This window comes from Meles meles, chromosome 1, assembly GCF_922984935.1.
Source record: "Meles meles chromosome 1, mMelMel3.1 paternal haplotype, whole genome shotgun sequence".
NCBI lineage: Eukaryota > Metazoa > Chordata > Mammalia > Carnivora > Mustelidae > Meles > Meles meles.
The window spans coordinates 62,625,010-62,646,736 of record NC_060066.1 but is presented as its reverse complement, the minus strand read 5'-3'; the positions used below and the strand labels follow the sequence as shown (position 1 = coordinate 62,646,736).

Sequence of the window (21,727 nt, the reverse complement as noted above, 5' to 3'; positions counted from 1 at the left end):
AAAGATATTATTATCATTATTTTTATTTTACAAAAGCGGCTCTCATTTTTCTTAATAAGCTTGGAATTGAGCATTATTAATCAGATTCTCCATTTCATCTTGGATTTCAGCAAATTTTGGAGTTCACATTTAAAATGGACATTTTTTGTTTGTCTAGTATGGATGGCAATGAAGAAGACCCTGAACCCGCCTCCTCCATGAACACACTAAGTAGGCACTTATTTAGTAATATCTTCTGAAGCATTGCGAGCTGATTGAACAGCTTCTTCACAACCAAAGACAGACTACATAGAGAAACAGAGACGTGAACCCTCACTTCCAATGCTGTGAATCATAGCAGGGTGGGATAGTACCAAGAAACCCTGAATATATTTGTCTGTCCTGGGGCACAAAAGCTGCAGGATAAAGGGCAATTAGTGTATAAAGGCTCTAGCTCTAGAACTCCACCAAACAGTGAGAATGCTGCTGAAAAATCTCTCTGCAGTGGAGGGGTGGGCAAGTGCCATGCTTTATGTTCCCTTTCTACCTTGATAGCCTGGACAGAAGCAGGGGCTGGGCAGTAGAACTGACCCATTCTCTCAGTGAGCCCATACCCCACTGGAGCCCCAACTGTCCCACAAAGGTGACCTGATGGCAGTCTACCCATGTCCTTTGTAGCTCCAGTCATCTTGCCAAGGTGACACAAGCACAAAGCAAACCCAAACACTCCAGGCCTGTACTATTTTTGTTGTAGATGACTTTCCCCAGGGCACCCTGAGAAGTCATGGCCCATGCCTACCTTGGCCACAGCCACCCTGCCATGGCACTTCTACATAAAATATTCTGAGACACACTGGCTTACATCCACTTCAGCTATTCTGCCATGGTGCTCTCTGCAGGAAGAGCACCAGGGCAACCCCAGCACTGAGTAACCAAGACCATACCAGTCATAGCTCCAGCATCTCAGCCAAAGTCACCAGGCATACAGAGTCTACATAGAGGATGACCATACACAGGACCATTCCTTCAAGTTTAAGAGAAATTGCTGTTGTGCTTAATTCATATAAACAAACACAGAAAGTCAAGCAAAATGAGGAGACAGGATTATGTTCCAAAAGAAAGAACAAGCTAAAACCTTAGAACACAAATTAACTGAAATAGAGAGAAGCAATCTATCTGATAAAGAGTTCAAAGTAATGGTCATAAAGATGCTCACTGGACTGAAGAGTGGATGAACTCAGTGAGAATTTCAACAAAAAGGAAATATAATAAAGAATCAAAGTTGGAGAATATAATAACTGAAATGAAAAATATACTAGAGGGAATTGGCAGCAGATTAGAGGATGCAGAAGAAGAGGTCAGTGATCTGGAAGACAGGGTGATGGAAAACACCCAAGCTATATAGCAAAAATAAATAAAAAAAAAAAAAAAAAGAGGACAGGCGAAAGGATCTCTTAGACAACATCAAGCAAACAAACATTTGCATTATAGAGGTGCCAGAAAGAAAAGAGTGAGAGAAAGCAGCAGAAAACTTTCCTAATCTGGGGAAAGAGACATCTAGGTTAAAGAGGTGCAGAGAATTCCACACAAATGAACCCAATGAGCTCTATACCATGACACATAATAATTAAAATGACAAAGTTTAAAGATAAAGAGAAGTTTTTAAAAGCAAGAGAAGCAATTAGTTATATATAAGGGAAACCCTATAAAGCTACTGGCTAATTTTTAAGTGGAAACTTGGCAGGCTAGAAGAAAGTGGCATGATCTATTCAAGGAGCTAAAAGGAAAAAAACCTACAACCAAGAATACTGGGCAAGATTATCATTGGGAGTTGAAGGATAGATAGACTTTCCCAGACAAGCAAAAGTTAAAGGAGTTTATCGCCACAAAACTGGCCTTATAAGAAATGTTAGAATCTTTAAGTGGAAGCAAAAGGCCATAATTAGAAGAAAATTATGAAAGGACAAAATTTCACAAGTAAAAGTAAACATACAGTAAAGGTAGTAGAAAAGTCTTTTATAAATCTAATATGAAGGTTAAAGACAAAGGTAATAAAACCAAGTATACATATAAAATTAGTTAAGGGAACTCACAAAATAAAAAGATGTAAACTATAACAATATGCACCTAAAACATAGAAGTAAAAATGAAGTTCTTTTACTATGTGTTTGATTTTGAGTGACTATCAACTTAATATAGGCTGCTATATACTTAGGATAGTATATATAAACCTCATGGCAACCACAAACCAAAACCCAGTAATAGATACATAAGCAAAAAAAGAGAAAGAGAGCCAAATGTAACATTCAAGAATCCATCAGCCACAAAGAAAGAGAGCAAGAGAAGAACACAGGAACAGAGAAGAACTACAAACACAACCAGAAATCAATGAACAAAATAGCAATAAGTACATACCTATCAATAATTATTTTAAATGGGCTAAATGCTCCAATCAAAAGACACAGGGTGAAAGAATGGATAAAAAAAAAAAAAAAGACCCATCTATATGTTGTCTACAAGAGACTCACTTCAGATCTAAAGACACATACAGGTTGAAAGTAAAGGGATGGAAAAAGATATTCCATGCAAATGGACAGAGATAAAAAAGCTGGGGTAGCAATGCTTATATCAGACAAAAATGGACTTTAAAACAAAGACTGTAAAAGAAAGAAGGGCATTACATAGTGATAAAGAGATCAATCTAACAAGAGGATATAATTGTAAATATCTATGCATCCAACATTAGAGTCCTAAATACATAACACAACTATTAACAGACACAAAAGGAAAAAAATGACAGAAATACAGTAAGTATAAAGCGCTTTAACACCCCCTTTACATGAATGGGTAGATCATCCAGACAGAAAATCAACAGGGCTCTGAATGACACATTAGACTCAATGGTGTTAATAGTTGGAAGTTAACAGATGGAGTTAAACCACAGAATACAAATTCTTCTCAAGTGTACTTGATATGTTCTCCTGAATAGTTCACAAGCTGGGCCACAAAACAAGTCTCAATAAATTTAAGAAGATCAGGGCACCTGGGTCGCTCAGTGGGTTAAGCCTCTGCCTTTGGCTCAGGTCATAGTCTTAGGGTCCTGGGATCCAGCCCTGCATTTGGCTCTCTGCTCGACAGGGAGCCTGCTCCCCCCCCCCCCCCACCCCGTCTGCCTCTCTGCCTACTTGTGACTTTTTTGCCAAATAAATAAATAAATCTTAAAAAAAAATAAATTTAAGAAGATCAAAATCATTTCAAGTATCATTTCAGACACAATGGTATAAAACTAAAATCAATTTTTAAAAAACTGGAAAAAAACACAATGTGGAGGCTAATGGGTCAACAAAGAAATTAGAGAGGAAATAAAAAATACATACAGACAACTGAAAATAAAAACACAAAGGTCCAAAATCTCTAGAACCCAGTGAAAGCAGTTTCAAGAGGGAAATTTATAGTGATCCAGGCCTACTTCAAGAAATAAGGAAAATCTCAAATAAATAATCCAACCTTACACTTAAAAGAATTACAAAACACAGTATGTGGGTAGAAGGAAATAATAAAGTTCAGAGTGGAAATAAGTAAAATAGACTTAAAAAAAAAATAGAAAAGATCAATGAAACCAAGAGCTGGATCTTGGAAAAGTTAAACAAAATTGATAAACCTTCAGTCAGACTCATCAAGACAAAAAAGAGGACTTCCATAAAATCAGAAATGAAAGAAGAGAACTAACAACATACACCATAAATACAAGGTATTATTAGAGGCTACAATGAAAAATCATATGCCAACAAATTGGACAATGAAGAAGAAAGGGATAAATTCCTAGAAATGTATAATCTAAAAAAAATCAGAAAGAAACAGAAAATCTAAATAGACCAATTACTAGTAATGAAACAGAGTCAGTAATCAAAAATTTCGAACAGATAAACGTTCAGGATCAGATGGATTTATAGGTGAATTCTGTTAAACATTTATTGTTCCAGTTTTAGTTTATGTGCTGCTAAAGTGAGTAGTCTATCAAACATTTAAAGAAGAGTTAATACCTGTTCTTCTGAAAGTACTTCCAGCAATAGAGGAAGAAAAATTTCCAAATACATTCTATAGGACCAGCAAGCACTACCCTGTTACCAAAACCAGGCAAAGACACCATTTAAAAACAAAAACAAACAGGGGCGCCTGGGTGGCCCAGCGGGTTAAAGCCTCTGCCTTCAGCTCAGGTCATGATCCCAGGGTCCTGGGATGGATCCCCGCATCGGGCTCTCTGCTTAGCGGAGAGCCTGCTTCCTCCTCTCTCTCTCTCTCTGCCTGCCTCTCTGCCTACTTGTGATCTCTGTCTGTCAAATAAATAAATCTTTAAAAAAAAACCAAACAAACAACAAAAAACCCCGAACTACAGGCCAATACCCAGATGAACACAAATGCAAAAATCCTCAGTAAAAATTAGAAAATCACATTCAACAATACATTAAAAGGATCTTTCACCATGATCAAGTATGATTTATTCCGTGGATGCAAGGATGCTTCAATTTCTGGAAATCAAAGTGATACACCACCTTAACAAAATCAAGGATAAAAATTATCTCAATTTGCAATCTTAATAGAAGCAGAAAAAGCATCTGACAAAATCCATCATACTTTCATGATAAAAAGTCAACAAAGTGGATTCAGAGGAGTATACCTCCATATAACAAAGGTCATATATGATAAACCCAAAGCAAACATCACACTACATTACAGAAGACTGGGAGCTTTTCCTCTAAGATCAGGAACAAGACAAGATATCCATTCTTATCTCTCTTATTCAATGTAGAAAAATTAGAAATAAAAGATAAATAGACTAAAATAGAAGTCCTAGCTGCAGCAATGATAAGAAATAAAAGCCATCCAACTGGTAAAGAAAAAGTAAACTGTCACTATTTGCAGATGACATGATACTATATATAGGAAACCTTAAAAACCCATGCAAAAAAGTATTAGAACTCATAATGAGGTAGCAAAAAGAAATCAAGAAAACAATTCTATCTATAATTGCATCAAAAAGGATAAAATACCTAGGAGTAAACTTAAGATGATGAGTGAACTATACCTGAAAACTATAAAACACTGAAGAAAGAAATTAAAGATGACACAAATGAAAAGATATTCTATGCTCATGGATTCAAAGAATCAATACTGTTAAAATTCCCATACTAGAGACGCCTGGATGGCTCAGTGGGTTAAGCCGCTGCCTTCAGCTCGGGTCATGATCCCAGGGTCCTGGGAGCGAGTCCCGCATGGCCTCCTTGCTCGGCAGGGAGCCTGCTTCTCTCTCCACCTCTGCCTGCCTCTCTGCCTGCCTGTGTGCTCTCTCTCTCTCTCCTTCTCTCTGACAAATAAATAAAATAAAATATTAAAAAAAAAAATTCCCATACTACCCCAAGTGATCTACAGATTCAGTGCAACCAATATTGAAATACCAATAGTATTTTTTTTGCAGAACAAGAACAAATGGGGACGCCTGGGTGGCTCAGTGAGTTAACATCTGCCTTCAGCTCAGGTCATGATCCCAGGATCCTGGGATCGAGTCCCACATAGGGCTCCCTGCTCAGCGGGGAGTCTGCTTCTCCCTCTCCCTCTACTCTCTCTCTCATGAACTCTCTCTCTCATAAATAAATAAATAAAATCTTAAACAAACAAACAAAAAGAACTAGAACAAAATGTTCTAAACTGTAAGCTGGGTATCACAATCTTAGATTTCAAGGTATACTATAAAAGCTGTAGTAATCAAAATAATATGGTGCTGGCACAAAACACACACACAGATAAATGGAACAAAATAGCCCAGAAATAAACCCATATGCATATGGTCAATCAATCTACAACAAAGGAGTCAAGAATATACAGTAGGGAAAAGGCAGTCTCTTCAATAAACGGTACTGGGGAGATTGGACCATTATATATAAAAGAATAAAACTAGACCGCTTTCTTACACCGGATACAAAAATAAACTCAAAATGGATGCACGACTTGAATGTGAGACCTGAAACCATCACAGTCCTGGAAAAAAACATAGGTGGTAATCTCTGTGACATGGGCTTTAGCAACATTTTGCTAGATGATGTCTCCTAAGGCAAAGGATACAAAAGCAAAAACTATTTGGACCACCCCAAAATAAAAATCCTTTTGCATAACAAAGGGAAGCATCAACAAAATGAAAAGGGAACCACCTGAATGAGAGAAGGTATTTGCAAATGACATATCTGATAAGGAGTTGCTATCCAAAATACATAAAGAACTTACATAAGCCAACACCAGAAAAACAAATAATCTGATTAAAAAGTGGGCAGAGGACTTGTATACACATTTTTCCAAAGAGGACCTACAGATGACAATTAGACACAGCAAAAGATGCTCAGCAGATCACTAATCATCAGGGAAATGCAAATGAAAACCACAGTGATCTCTGTTACCTTATAACAATTAGAATGGCTAGTATCAAAAAGACAAGCAATAAGTGTTGGTGAGAATGTAGAGAAGAAACCCTCGTGCACTGTTGGTGGGAATGTAAATTGCTGCAACCACTGTGGAAAACAGTATGGAGGTTCCTTAAAAAAGATTAAAAATACAAAATGCCATATGATTCAGTAATTCCACTACTAGTTACCCAAAGAAAATAAAAACACTAATTCAAAAGGTATCTGCATCCTTAAATTTATTGCAGCATTATTTCCAATAGCCAGGATATGGAAGCAACCTAAGTGTCCACTGATAGCTGAATGGATAAAGAAGATATGAGATATATACGTACATACATACATACATACATATATATATATATACACACACACACACACACACATATATATATATATATGAATATTAATTCAGCCACAGAAAAAGTGAGATCTTACCATTTGTGGCAACATGGACAGACCTAGAGGGTATAAGTGCAATAAGTCAGAGAAAGACAAATGCCATGTGATTTCACTTCTGTGTAGAATCTAAAAAACAAAACCTATAAACGAACAAACAAAAAAGCTGAAACAGCCCCTAAGTTCAGAGAATATACTGGTTGCCAGAGGTGATAAGGGTGGGGGGATAGGCAGAATAGATGAAGCAGAGTGGTAGGTCCTGGCTTCCAGTTATGGAATGAATAAGTCATGGTGATCAAAAGCACAGCAAGGGAATATAATCAGTGGTATTGTAATAGTGTAATAGTGTAGTATGGTGACAGATGGTAGCTACCCTTGTAAGGAGCACAGTATAGAGCTGTAGAATAACTGTGCTGTACATCCGAACCTAATGTAACAGGGTGTGTCCGCTAGACTTAAGTATATACATACATACATACAAACATACACACATACATAAAATGGACATTTATTGATGAAGCCTTTGCCATTATACAGAATAATGGATGCCTATCACTTTCTCCCTGGTGTTCACCAGCAACCTATCTCAAGTAAGTTTAGTTTAGTTGTGGAGTTCTAAAACAAGGCCACTTTTACTCTAGAATCGAAAATTGCTACTGGTATGCAGAAGAATATTATTTACATTTTGACTTGTAAAAAATCATCTAAATGCCTATCGTTGTCATGCAAAAGATGCTGCATTAGGGAAACATGGAATCCTATGCTAAAAAAGAAAGCCTGGCAGATCTTGACAACAGAAGACCCAGGGCAGAGAAAGTTATCCATATGGCTCATCTCACATTCTCTGCAGTCTTTCTAGGAACAAAGAGGTGCTTGCAGAAAACTCTTTCATGCAATCTTTTGGGAAGAAAGTTGTTCTTTTAAATAAACAAAGGTATTTTCAACTTTTTCTCTTTGATGGGGTATGTTTTAATGATACGAATTATAGAATTAGATAAAATTACTGAAAGCCCCAGGACTATACTGGCAAAGAGAACAAAGATGACAGAACAGACTTCAATTGACCATAACGAAACAGACGACTGGCAGAATACTTACTGGTTTCATTTCTGAGCTTGAAAAAAGTAACTACCTCAAGCAAAAGAACATTATTTAGAGAGATGAAAGACATCTCTACAGGGAAAAAGAAAGAATGTTCTATTAGATTTTTAAAAGGACTTAGGAAACTAGGAGAGACAAGCTAAATGGTTAAAATTGACTTAGAAAAACTGCAAAATGTTTTGATTTTGCAAAGCGTTTTAGCGTTCAAACTTGCGGAACTTGACTGGTTCACTATTTTATTTAATAATCGAAAATGCTCAATGATTTATTTTTCAAAACTTTAATGATGAATGTAAACTTAGGAGAAAGAGAACACTTAAATAGTTCTATCTGCCTACCAAAAGAAGCAAATATTGTACACTTTATTCTAATAATTTTTTTAAAAAGCATGAAATTCTTTTTTTAAAAAAATCAAGTAATATTTATGATATATAAATCAAGTTTATAATTTAAAGGAACTTCGTGCTCCATCTCATGGATATAATTAGCTTCAAATCCTAGTTTGGCTACTTCTAAATTATGTGGTCTTGGCCAAATTATTCACCTTCCTGCACCTTGGTTTTCTCATATATAAAGCAGGTCGAAGAACTCATTTCTCATAGAATTATGATAAGGATTTAATGAGATAATGGCTAGAAAGTGCCCAAAAGACAGAGTGGAACATAATAAGGGGTTTGTCACTGGTAATAATTCTTCTTTCTCACCATTATGATTGTTAATCTTTTGACAGCATGGATAACTATCTCTTAATTTATTTCTTTAGCTTGAATTTTTTTTTCTTTAGCTTGAATTTTTATATAGTTTTTAAAGTGGGATATTGCTAAGTAGTATTCTTTTCCCCCTAAATTAAGCATTTTCCCTAAGTTAAATATTCTCTTATTTCTCTGCAGAAGACCACTTAGAAAGAGACTCTTCTATTGTGAATTATTAGATTCCTGTTGTTTAACTCATGCACAGAATACTGCTATTTAAGTACTAGCTGACCTAACAACGTTAGACAGAATATAAGAAAGAAATGGTCAGTTGGTCACTGTGGATGATAGATTGATGACAACTAATTTCATGTGAGATAATCAGGAATCTGAACTTTCTGAAAAATCTGTACATTGTACACACAACATATAAACAGTCTTCTAACTCCTGCTCACATTTTTGTCAGAGTCCCCACACCGGTAAGTCTTAAGGTGCAAAGAGTTTGTAACACATACTACTGGATCCTTACGACATATACTCATCCCACAACATCAAACCAGAGAGTGGAAGCTAAGAATACTCATTCCAGTCAAAAAATCCAAAGAGGATATTCTTCACAGGCAACTGCCCAATTCTTTTTGGCACAGGTATGTCTGTCCCAAATAAAAAGAATAACACATCCAAAGATAAACAGTGGAAACGGTTTTCACCGTTCTGCCAAGAGAACAAATACTCTTAGCCCCATTACCACTTCCAGTTCTAATATCAAACCAAGAATTCCTTTACTTTTTCCATGTTATGTTCACCCATGACGAACATCTAAGAAACCTGCTTCTCTGAAAGCTTTAGGAAGTGACTTACCCATACAGAAGCCTTGCTAGGGCCCAAAGGATTCCTGGCATAAGAAGTCATCCCTTTTATAAGCATCCTTCTGCCTACCACAAGCTGGAAAGCCACATTTTGGCAACCTTCTCCTGAAGCTCAACTTTTTGGTGACTACCAGAGGGAGGATGAGCAGCTGAGCATTGGCTCGGATGTGCCAGAGTCACATCTGTGCCCCCGGGCTGCAGGGGCATGAGATGTGGCTCTTCATCTCTATGCTGTTCAAAGCGTGCACGTCTATCCCACTACCCAGTAGGAGGTCCTGCCTAGGAAAGGCATGGAGGATTCCAGAGGCTTTTCCCAGGAAGAAGACTTGAGTCTGGATTCCCATTAAACATCCTCTTTAACTCACCGGGGCTGAGTTTTAGGTATTCTAATTTAGCCTGGGAAAAATTTCACTTTATGGAAATAGCCCAAAGGGCTGACAGATGTACCTAATGATCATGGTGGTTGCCCCCTGGTAAAGTTGGAATGTCAGAGCTAGGGGTTGTATGTAGCAAATGCAGCTTTGCATCAACCTCTATTGGATCTGAAGCGTGTGTGGGTTTCAGACCACACCGATCCCACTTGGGGAAGCATGTAATCCTGGGCACATTGTGTATCAATGGGTATAAATCACATAATATATTATTTATAAAATTAGGGTTTCTTTCTCTGTTTTTCTTAGAATTCAGAGGCCCTGAAGGTGAATTAAATCATCTTTAGGCTCTCTAAGAAGGCTGGCCACGTGTCGTGCTGAATGCTGAATCTATGTTCTGGTGACTTTATGGGTCACTTCTGTTATATACTAGAATACTCCAGAAGAGCTGAATTGTTGCTTCCTTCATGGAAATCTACAGTGGTTTCTATGAGTCAGTGTGCGGGGAAAGGAAGGGAAAATAATTCTATTGGGTAACCTTATAAAATACTTAACACTCTTCAGTTTAAAAGATATTTAGAGAGTATGACTGAGCTAAGATTTAGGGAGTTGTAAAAAAAAAAAAAACCCAATAAAACAAAACAAAACTGAAAACAAAGTCTCAAATGACAAACTAAGCAAAATAAGATCCCTATCTCTTGAGCTTATCTTTTACTGCTGAAACAGGCATATCCACAAATAATTAATAGCAGTTTTAACACTTATTGCACACTTTATAAGACAAGGCTCTGTGTTATGTGTTTTACATCTTAAACAAATGTAATTCTTAAAATAGCCCAATGAGCTAGATGTTGTTATTACTGCTATTTATAGATAAGGAAAGAGAAGGAGGAGGGATCCATAGCTTGCTCAAAGTCACAGAACTGGTAAGCAGTGGAGCTATAATTCAAACCTGGGCTGTCTGCTCGAACAGTCAAGCTATTTACAACTTCTCCAATTAAAGTGTGAGTGAGTACTATAATTAAATTCTTATAAACAAGGGAAATAGAAGAGGTGGTATAAGCACTGGATTTTGAAAAATAAGTAAGACACTGACAGCAGCGCATTAGGGAAAAGAACATTCTAAGCAGAGGTGATGGCTGGGAGGGGTTGCTGGGCACGGCTGGAGAGATGGCAATGCCAAGTGCTGGGGTGAGAAAGACGGTCCAGGTAGGCTGTGTCTAAATAGACTGTGAAGATCCTGAGTGGTTCCGCAGTGAAGAAATGTGGTCCCTTTCTCCTCCCCTCTTTTGAAATGCAATAAAATACACTAATGAGCAAGCGTTTGCTGAGGGAAATGGCAGAAGGACACTTGCAGGGACGCAGAAGAAAGAAAGGGTGTTTGATGGGCAAACTGGGAGTCAAGGGACTCACCATTGGCTCTGCCCTCTGCTTCTTTTCCAAGTCTCCCAACGGAGGCGAGAGGTTGACCTCGTGATACAAAGAAGGCACTCTACTCTATGGCGGCAAACAGTTTGGCAAACCAGCTCTGACCAATTGGTAGAGTCTTTCTGAGGTGATATTTAGAATGTTCTTAGGCTGAATTCAGGCTCAGGTAGGTTTTAATCACTTGGCAATGTCTGCCATGGGGCAGAATAGGACATGCTCACATGAGCACAGCAAATGTGTAATTTCTGTTCTGATGATGGCTACAACATGAGACCTTCCTTTCTGCTCAAAAGTCTACGTTCTGTGAAGACCAGCCATCCATGACCTTTGAGTTTACATACGGTACTCTTCAAAAAGACCATATTTATTTAATTGTACTGTCCTTTTTCATTGCTTACAGTTCTGAACACATTTCTAATTTGTTTCAGAGAAATGGAAATTGTTTAAACGATCCAGCAATGAGCATTCTGAAAACAAAAAATTAAATGGCTATCGAGGAACACTGACCTTTTTTGCTCCTTGTTCTTCTTCCACACCATCTCCTATAACGACGTACACCACTTTTCTTCCAAACCTTTGAATTATCCTCTCAAAACAGCTTTCCTTTCCTAATACATAAAAATAAATTTAAAAAGTGTAAAGTTTGGGTAACTTAGTGCTATATAGTGCTTGAACTTTTTATACAAAATACTTCCTTTATGCTTCTGATTCAACTCTATCCTATTTGTACAAACTGGAGAAGAGTGCTTATAGTACATGCCATTTGGGTAGAATGTGGAACAACAAGGTAAATTACAAATTGTAAACTATCCATGTGGTGACTTGTCACTTGGAAATTGTCAATTTTATTTTTTTATTTTTTAAAGATTTTTTAAATTTATTTTTGTGAGGGAGAGAGAGCGAGCATGTGTATGTGAGCATGAGCAGGGAGGTAGGGGGTAGGGGGGCGGAGGGAGAAGCAGGCTTCCTGCTGAGCAGAGAGTCTGATTTGGGTCTCCATCCCAGGACCCTGGGATCATGACCTGAGCTGAAGGCAGATGCTTAAAGAACTAAGCCACTGAGAAATTGTCAATTTTAATATTCTGTTCCCAAGGGCTCATTTATTAACAAGTAGGATCTAGTCGATCATAGTATATAGCATTTAGTAAAAAAATAATGTTTTGCAAACTCTCTGAACTTTATTTAAAAAATGTTTCACGTTTGGGGTGCCTGGGTGGCTCAGTCAGTTAAGTGGCTGCCTTCGGCTCGGGTCATGATCCCAGGGTCCTGGGATCAAGCCCTGCATTGGGCTCCCTGCTGAGCGGGGAGCCTGCTTCTTCCTGCCTACTTGTACTCTCTCTGTCAAAAAAAAAAAAAAAAGTTTCACGATATACCAAACTCTGAAAATAATATCTGATCCCAAGTCTACTGGGAAGGATGAAAGAAACTGACTGGTTTTGTTATAGTAGGAGAAATCAAAGAGTGGAATCCCTTTTTTCATTCGTTTTCCAGTTGGGAGTCTATCTGAATGAAAGACCCCTCGTCCCCAGCCCCCGCCAAACCTAATGTGTTTACTTGGAATCTTCCGGTAAAATTGTTTCTGAAATAAATGTCAGGTAATTTGGGGCACTCCAGAAAGATCACGAACCTGCCCTGCCCAGGCATCTAATGTCCAATAAAGCACCTTCCTAGAGGAAAAATGGGATAAAGGTAACAGAATACCTTTATCTAATCTTTCCCAAGTCAAGACTTGGTTCGGGCTCTCTGGGGGCCCATCCGTACAGTTAACACAGCCACTGTTGCTCCTTTAGAGAAGAAACTGCTGTTCCAAGTCCTGGGCTGCCAACAGGACCATTTTAACGGACAATGGGATAGTTTATAGTTTTCAAATGTAAATGACTGAGCAGGCCGCATCTCTTTCAAATAAGGATCAGATATACTCACGAACAAATAGCTTGTTTGCTTAAACAAATGTCTGCTTTATATTTGTATTTTGCACTAAAATCTCTGGTTTGCATCTGACAGAATGAAATCTGGCCAGCCTTATTCAAAGGATGTAATTTCAATGCTTCTTTAGTTGCCCACTAAACTGTGAAATATTAAATCACTTTAAGAAACAAATTCAAAGGGTAGTTTCCACTGCAAAAATATATAATCAGGGGCGCCTGGGTGGCTTAGTGGGTTAAATCCTCTGCCTTTGGCTCAGGTCATGATCCCAGGGTCCTGGGATCGAGCCCTGCATCGGGCTCTCTGCTTAGCGGGGAGCCTGCTTCCTCCTCTCTCTCTGCCTGCCTCTCTGCCTACTTGAGATCTCTGTAAAAAAAAAAAAAAAAAAAAAAAAAAAAGCAAAAATATCCAATCAAAAATTCAGATGTCATGAAAGTTTTTCCTTCCTTAGAGGGAAATGGTCATGTGTTTTTGCCAAGTTTCCCTTTCATGGGAAAAGGAAGGTAACTCAATGTTATTTAAAGGTGAGGCTGTGGGGGACAAAAAAATTTCTCACCTATATCCTATCTTCTGTAGGCTTCCCTGTAAATTCTGGGTCACATAGATTCTTCCATAATAAAGACTGAGAAACTGAAGTTGACTTTTAGAAGCTAATGAGAGATCCTACATGAAATTTTCATTTTGATGAATCCATTTTATCTGGAAGAACATCATAGCCCTGCTAAAAACGAGATACTAGTTATCTCCTTCAATTACCGCCACTTGCCTGAAAGGAAAGTTCCTGGGTTTCCTGGGTTTTCTGCATCGACTCCCAAATTATATCTCATTTGATGGCAAAGTTAGCAAAACTATAGGAGTTCCAATCTGTACTTTTCTTATTATTTTTTATTTTTTGAGAGCAAGAGAGTACATGTCTGAGGGTGGGGAGGGGCCAAAGGAGAAGAAGAGGGAAAGAGAGAATCTGAAACAGGCTCCATGCCTGGCCCAGAGCCCAACATGGGGGTTGATCCTGGGACACTGGGGTCATGACCTGAGCCAAAATCGAGTTGGATCTTAACTGACTGAGCCACCACCAAGGTGCCCCATTTACTGTTCTTATTAAAAATACCATAGAAAAGTGGTTTTACCTCTGGTTTTGAGGTAATTTCTACCACCTTTTTTAATCCTCATTTTTAATTCTGTATTGATAAAAATTAAAGTTCAGTATCATAAAATACCCATTAACAATACCTATTATACACTTAATTGTTATAATTTTCTATTACCCTAATGTTTTCAAATTATTTAAATTTTTTGGGATTAAAGTTCAATGCTCATGACATGTAATACACTACTTGTTCTTTCCTTCTGGGGAGTTAAGCATTATCCCTTCCATTCTATAAACTTTTTTGGAAATTGTTCTTTCATGTGCTGACAAATGTTTACCATGGACTCCTGTTTATAAAACACAATATGATTCCTCTTTATTGTTATGGATAACATAAATATCTGACTTAATGTAAACAGTTATTTTTATGGACATGAGAACATACAAAATCTGGCTATATTGGGCTACCAGGAATTCTATTTGGAACATTCTTTTCTCTTAGTCTCTTTTCTTTTCTTTTTTAAAAATTTTATTTATTTATTTGAGAGAGAGAGGTATGGGGGAAGATCAGAGGGAGAAGCCAACTCCCATTCAGCAGGACTCTATCCCAGGGCTCTAGGATCACGACCTGAGCCAAAAAAAAAAAAAAAGGCAAACGCTTAACTGACTGAGCCACCCAGGTGTCCCATTCCTTTCTAAATATTTTCCAGCATTCTGTTCTTAGTGCTTCTCAGGAGGCATCAGTCATTCTCCAACTCCAGCTATTTCCAACTTGACAGGGCTATGTGAATATCAGAGGCTCTTCACGCTCAACATTGATAAAATCTAACTCTTATCTTTCCTATCACACCAGATTTCCCCCATAAGTTAAAAGTGGCAGTACTGACCCAGTATTTAAGAAAAACCTCTGTGTCAATCATCTTCAGACTAAACGACCGTTTACTCATCCATTTTATTGAACATTTACGGAGCACCTAGTATGTGCTGGGCACTATAGCCACAATGATGAGCAATACAGACAGACTCAGTTATCAAGGATATTACAGTCTGATAGGAAAGTCAGACTATAAACAAATAATTATAAAAGTAATTCTTTAGCAAATATTTAGTAAATGCTTAAAAAAAAAGTATTGAAAGTATACAAGTGTAGTTAGATAGAGACTAGAATTCTATTTTTGTCCTTTTTTCTATACACAGAATTGAGCAGCCAGAAATAATCTTCTTCCCACCTACTAGGATCCTCATCCCCCTTCCCCAGGACTCACTAAAATAATATCTCATTAGGGTGATAAACAAGGCCACATACGTCTAGACCTAAGTCTCTACCTTTCCAGCTTCAGCTTCGATGACCCAGGACGTCTTTCAGTCCTCAGCAGGGAACATTTTTAATGTCTCTGTCTCTTTGCTCTCACTAGCCCATCTGCCTATTAACTCTTAAGTATACCTCTATACCCAGCTCAAATGCCATTTCTTCCTTTTAGCGTTCACTATATGCTTTCTGTCTCCTTCTGGGTGGTAATGAATGTTTCCTCGTTCAAGAGCACATTCAGGCACTTCATGGTAGAGAGCTCCCTAGGTTACAGAAAGGAGTCTGGACCCTGGAATCAGACCTAGCTTGCCCCTTACCTTTACCAGCTGTTAAGTTGGACAATTAAGTGTCTGAGATTTAGTGTCCTCACTTGTAAAATGGAAAGGTTATGAAGATTGATTTTAGTATGTAAAATGCTTAGTATAGTTCTGGACATCTGCCAAATATGTGATAACTGCTTATTTACATACTTCTTTGTCATATTACAGTTATTTAGATGTCTGCTTCCCCCACTAGATGGTGAATCAAATTTCACATTAGTCATCTTTCTCCAACTATGATTACTTCTTTCAAACACTTAATTTTTTTTGGTATCCCTATAACAAAAATGAGAACTTGATTGTTTACACACGTTGAATTAAAATAAAGCAAAAAAAAAAAAAAAGATGGTTCCAGTGATAATAATTTAAAGCTATTAGAATTATTTCATTTATACTTTGTAAATCTCCATATTACTATTTGTTTTAGCTTATTAGATATTTTTGGTGATGTTATCTAAAACACAAATAAGGTAATAATCCAGAAATGATGCTCAAGTGACAGTGGCTAAAATGCATAGGCCTTTTTTTTTTTTTTTAAAGATTTTTATTTATTTATTTGAGAGAGAGAAAACATGAGAGGAGAGAGGTTGGAGGGAGAAGCAGACTCCCTGCAGAGCAGGGAGCCCAGTGTGGGACTCAGTCCCAGGACTCCAGGGTCATGACCTGAGCCCAAGGCAGTTGCTTAACCAACAGAGCCACCCAGGCGCCCTAAAATGCATAGGTCTTAATGTTAACCAGTAGAGTAATATTTTTTGAATTAAGCTGCATGGCTTATGATTTATATTTCTTTTGATGTCTAAAGCCAAGTCCAACAACAAAATTAGATTTTCCCTCTAGTTTTCTGACACCTAGTATAATGAAAAAAGTCCCATTTTCTTTTACACATTCACTTCTACTGGCCCAAAGAGAAAGAGTCAGGTATAAAACAAAACGAAAGCAGCTCACCTATTTTTGTTGCACTGTAAATATTTTCTATTGGAAATACAATCCCTAATCCATATAACAGGACTTTTGCCAATGCTGGGATAAGTTGAGTAGTTGTGACTAAAATGTTCACACAATTCGTCCTGTGAGAACCGAAAAGAAGAAAAAAAAAAAAAAAGAAAACTGATGAATAATGAATCTCCAAAATGAACAAATATGAGCAAAGGCTGTTTTCCAGCAAAACCACCATGGAGGGACTTGGGGACAGCCTACCGAGAGTGAATGAGCGTGAGTGCTTTCAGGGCCAGTGTCAACCAGGAGTCCGTCAGGGCTTCAATCTCGGCCCTCAGCTGTAGCCAGGCCTCCCTCTTGGCTGGACCAAGCAGGCCTGTGGATTTAAAAGCACATGAATTCCTTCGTTACCAATGTGTCTAGCCAACTTTATAAATAAACATTTAATACTACTCCCGATATCATCTTCAAGCTTTATAGCATATCAGATAATTTTTCACAAATTAGCATCCATTTGACACATATTTATTTAGTACTGTAGGAAACATCTGTTGATTTTGCATTCCTTGCATCCTGGTTGTAGAAGTCATCTCCTCTTGTTGAGGAGTCTGCTCCCACAATTCCTCAGTCCTGGAGCCTGGACAGAGCAAGTCAGTCTTGGGACTTTTCCTGAATCTGCTGGAAAAGGTATTTTTCTACCCCGTCAAGGTGCTAAACTCACAGAATATAAACTTGGATCTGTCAATGGTTGGGCATCTATGCCACCTTATGGGAGGGACTGATCCAGAATAACTCCTACCCAAAGGAAAGCCTAGGCAGGAGATTCTGGATGTCATCTTTTTAAGCATGTGGATTTAGTCATGCTTGAAACCAAGACACCCCCAAACTTTTCATTATTAAGTCAATATATTCTCTTGTAAGCTAAAGCCATTTTGAAACACAGTTGAATGAGCTTTACAGTCCATCTCAAGTGTTTTAGTCAAAGGTGGTTAATGCCACATCTCCTTGGAAGGAAAAATGAGTATCAGAAAGGTCAAGAAACTGACTCTAGGTCCCACACACTACAAAGTAATGGAGCCAGGACTAGATTAGGCTAGCCAGGGTGGCTGGTTCAAGTTCAATATTCCTGTCACTAAATCACAACCAAATAATCATGGGTCAGATGAAACCATTCTAAAAAAGCTACGACTTAAAAAAAAAAGCATGATGTGTTAAGTGTGTGTGGTACTTGGAGAATTTTTCCTAGACTATCTCAATAACCTGGTAAGATACTGGGGGTAGTTACTTGCCTCCAACGTTATTTTTGTAGGTATTGTAGATCTCTTTTACCCGTCTGTAGCGGAAAGCCAATTTTCTCATCCAGTCTACGCCACCCCGCACACCGGTTGCCAAGCATAAATTAGCACTGGTGGCTGCAGCAGGAAAGCCATCTGTTCCAAAGTTATATGTGCTATTTAGACGCAAGAAAAGCCCAATGTTAACCAAACAGAAAGTTCATCTTCATTAGCTGAGCCATTAAACTATAAATTGGAGAAAATCACTTCACATTTCAACGTGCTCACCTTAGGTCTTGCCCATTATCATCTGAAGACACATCATCTATATGAACTTGGTCACATTCCTAAAATGCAATTAAAATGAGACAGGTTCATTCTCCAGAAGCATCTTTTGTTTTTGAACAATCACACACAACTGTTTAAAAACCCCCCTAACTTTAATTGGACTATTTTTCCACAATGTCAATCAGTAGGGGTCAGTCTTGTGAAGCTGATATTTTTACCTCCTTCAGTCCCACTTTTAACATAAAAAATGAGCAATGTCATTAAGGACTACCGTTATTCAGCTTCAGAGAACACATTTTTGTGTTCAGAAAGGAAAGTGATTGAAAACAATTAGCATATGTGTTCCATAAACCTCAGGTACCTGAAGACATCACGCTGCTCAAAGCGGATTCAGTCAGTGCCCAAGCATAACTGAAACCAGACATTTCAGTAAATGTAACATGCTAGAAAAATTAAACCTGATGCTAACTGCCAATGAAATTATGACCTCTGATTGCTGTTGAGCCACACACCAACAGAGCCTGAGGCCAGTGGGCTGAGGAGCCCAGACGAAAAAATCTGTTACTGGTTTGCCATTGATTTGAGAGATGTGAGTTTTATTCTTTGTGTGTGTGTGTATATGTGTGTAGGAGGAAGAAAGCATGGGAGGCTTCAAAACCCAAATAAAAACAATCAAACCATGGGGTGTTTTTTACTTTTTTTTCTTTAACTGTTTCACTATTATATACTCCTTTTAAGTGTTGGATTTATGGATTTATTATAGAATGAGGTTGTGGGAACACACCTGATTTTTAAACCCCTAAACCACGTGTAAACTGTACAGAACAGGAAGCTGTGATTTTGGAATACAGCTCTGCGAGACTGAGCTGATGATTATGCACCTGTTTGCATATGAGCGCCCCAACATCCCACAGCAATATTCCCAGCCCCGGGCACAGGAGCAGACAGGTAAACATTTGTTGAACGAATGACAGCATACTAATCTGGAGACACACAATAGGTCTCCCACCGATAGACAAGGCACCCACACCTGGTGTGCTTTAATATTTCAGTCATGATTCTCTGCAGACAGGCTCCGAACACTCCAGAGCCCTTCATCGTACTTATTTTCGTTAAAAGTTTGAGTTTAAAAATATTATTAAAAGATTTCCAGGTATGTACCCTGTATTTTAAAAGTTTCTCTTGACTGAAGTACTGGTTGTATTTCCCGTATAATTTTGTAAAATCTAGTCTATTTGTCTAGTGCTCAACATACAATTTGTAAAAGAGACAACAGACATAAAGCACCATAGTAATACAAGGTGTATTTTTATGTTGCGGGTTCCTTCTGAACAACTTTTTTTCTCTCCATGGATTTGTGAGGAAGGGAGCAGGAGATACAAGGGGAAAGAAACTCAAACCAGCTGTTGCTTAACAGAATTAAAATCCTGACCCCCCAAGCCCTTCTCTAAAGCATCTACTTTCCAGGCAACCGCCTCCCAGCAAGCAGCAAGTTCCAAGGAGGAAAAGACTTTGACCTTGTAACCCTCCCCTGCTCTCCTGAGGTCCATAACCTCAGATAAGAAAGAGGAAAAGCCAGTCTAGGAGGCCGCACATGTGGACTATGAATTTAACGTTTTAAAACACGGGTCATTCCTGGAAAACATGCTGGAGGACTTCTCAGAGTTATTAATTTAATCATACTTCAGAAGATGAATGATAGTTGTGTTTCCTCAACAAGGTACTTATCCTGGGTTTAAAGAGTGACTCAATCATGAGTGTAGACATTTCTGCCACTTACCTAGTCAGAAATACATTTATCATGTTGTTGGTAAACAACTCTTTTGGGGGCATGGTGAGTGTACAAAACAGATGAGAAAACCAAGACAAACCAAAAAAAGTCTACTGCAAACCACCGCCCCCAAACAAAGACAAAAACAAAAACAGAAACAGAAAAACTCAAAAAGCCGGAGGGCGGCGGTGGAAATTTTCTCTCTTTGGGGAGAAACAGGAGGTGGAAGGTGAGGAAGTCCAAGAGGAAGAGCTATGTTAAAAAAGGGTTTAATTCGATGAATCACACCAAAGCTGACTTACAAGTTAACTCTGTGAACTCTAGGGGTGGGGAGAATTCCTTGGGAACGCAGGGTGTTAAGAGGCTTTTCTTAAATGAATGCGTCGTGAATCTCCATGACTAACAGAGAAGCCAGTTATCTTCCAGTGCTGTTAATGACTCCATTGTTGCTATTGTCCTCGCGCATCCTGTATTTGTTTTCTCCCAGAGCTTTATCCAAGTCTTTTTGTTCCCAGGGCTGAGGCCCTCCTTTGAAGGACGGTTCAGAATCTCAGTTAGCTCTAATTGAGTGTCAACCACTTCCAGCTTCTACCTGCAGACCCCACTCACTTCTCAGAGATCTGATCAACTCTGGTGTGTTGGCAACAAAGAAATCATCGTTCTTCATCAGGAGAGTTGTTTTGTAGAATGATTTTCAGGAAAATAGATGCAACCATCAGGAGCATTTTTTAAAGGGCCTAATTAGCACCCCAGGAATAGAAAGTTCAGAAACCATGAAAATGTCCAAGTACAATATGGTTTCAGAACTGTCCACGTCCTTTAATGATAGAAAACTATTATGCTGCACAAACTTTGGGTAGATAAGATACATGCTAAAGGCCTATTCACTGAGTCTTGGTGTGAGCGTCTATATCTTGGTAAAAATGTCTCAGGAAATAGGTTTTATTTTGATGAGAAACTGCATTACTATCTTGATGTTTGCCTATTAACATTTTTAATTCCTCAAAGAACGGAGAATATGAAAATACAGAAGTATCTCGATACATGTGGAATGTGTAAACCTTTCTAAGAAGTGCATCTATTCTCAAATTAGAAACTGCAGTTCCCCACATCGTGACATCTGAAATTCTCCATCCACTGGGATGAGACTCTTCTTCCCCACTTTTCTTCAGAAACTATCTTTCGCTTGTCCTCTTAAGAGCCTAATTTTAGGTTTTCATGTTTGCTTTCCGGACTTTGTTGTTTTAGTGTCTAAATCTGTTTTAAACTCAGAAAATCAGATAATTGAAGGAGGGGAGCAGGCGTTCTGGTCTCACTGAAACAACATGGCAAAATTTAAAGCCTCCTGGATGAATCTACAGACACAGAAAACAAGAATGAAAGCTTCCCATATTTCTAGGCATCAAGACATAGTCCTAAAAACCCCATTTTGCCGCTTAATACACAGAGTGCGGAACATGTAGAATGGCATGGCAAAGGGAAATTTTTCTTCCAAAAAGACTGAATATGCTGAAGATGTATTTT

The 21,727-nt window shown here is 38.2% G+C and overlaps 1 protein-coding gene across 1 annotated transcript in view; it reads right to left on the bottom strand.

Annotated features, from left to right (window-relative positions):
• Window positions 1–21,727, bottom strand: part of EYA1 (EYA transcriptional coactivator and phosphatase 1) — a 178,046-nt gene that overhangs the window by 9,352 nt on the left and 146,967 nt on the right. The window contains exons 13-17 of the mRNA XM_046013512.1: window positions 18,433–18,491; window positions 18,160–18,320; window positions 17,132–17,246; window positions 16,880–17,001; window positions 11,800–11,900 (exon numbers count right to left, since the gene is read on the bottom strand). Coding sequence (XP_045869468.1) covers window positions 11,800–11,900; window positions 16,880–17,001; window positions 17,132–17,246; window positions 18,160–18,320; window positions 18,433–18,491 — 558 coding nt within the window. The remainder of the gene's footprint in view (window positions 1–11,799; window positions 11,901–16,879; window positions 17,002–17,131; window positions 17,247–18,159; window positions 18,321–18,432; window positions 18,492–21,727) is intronic.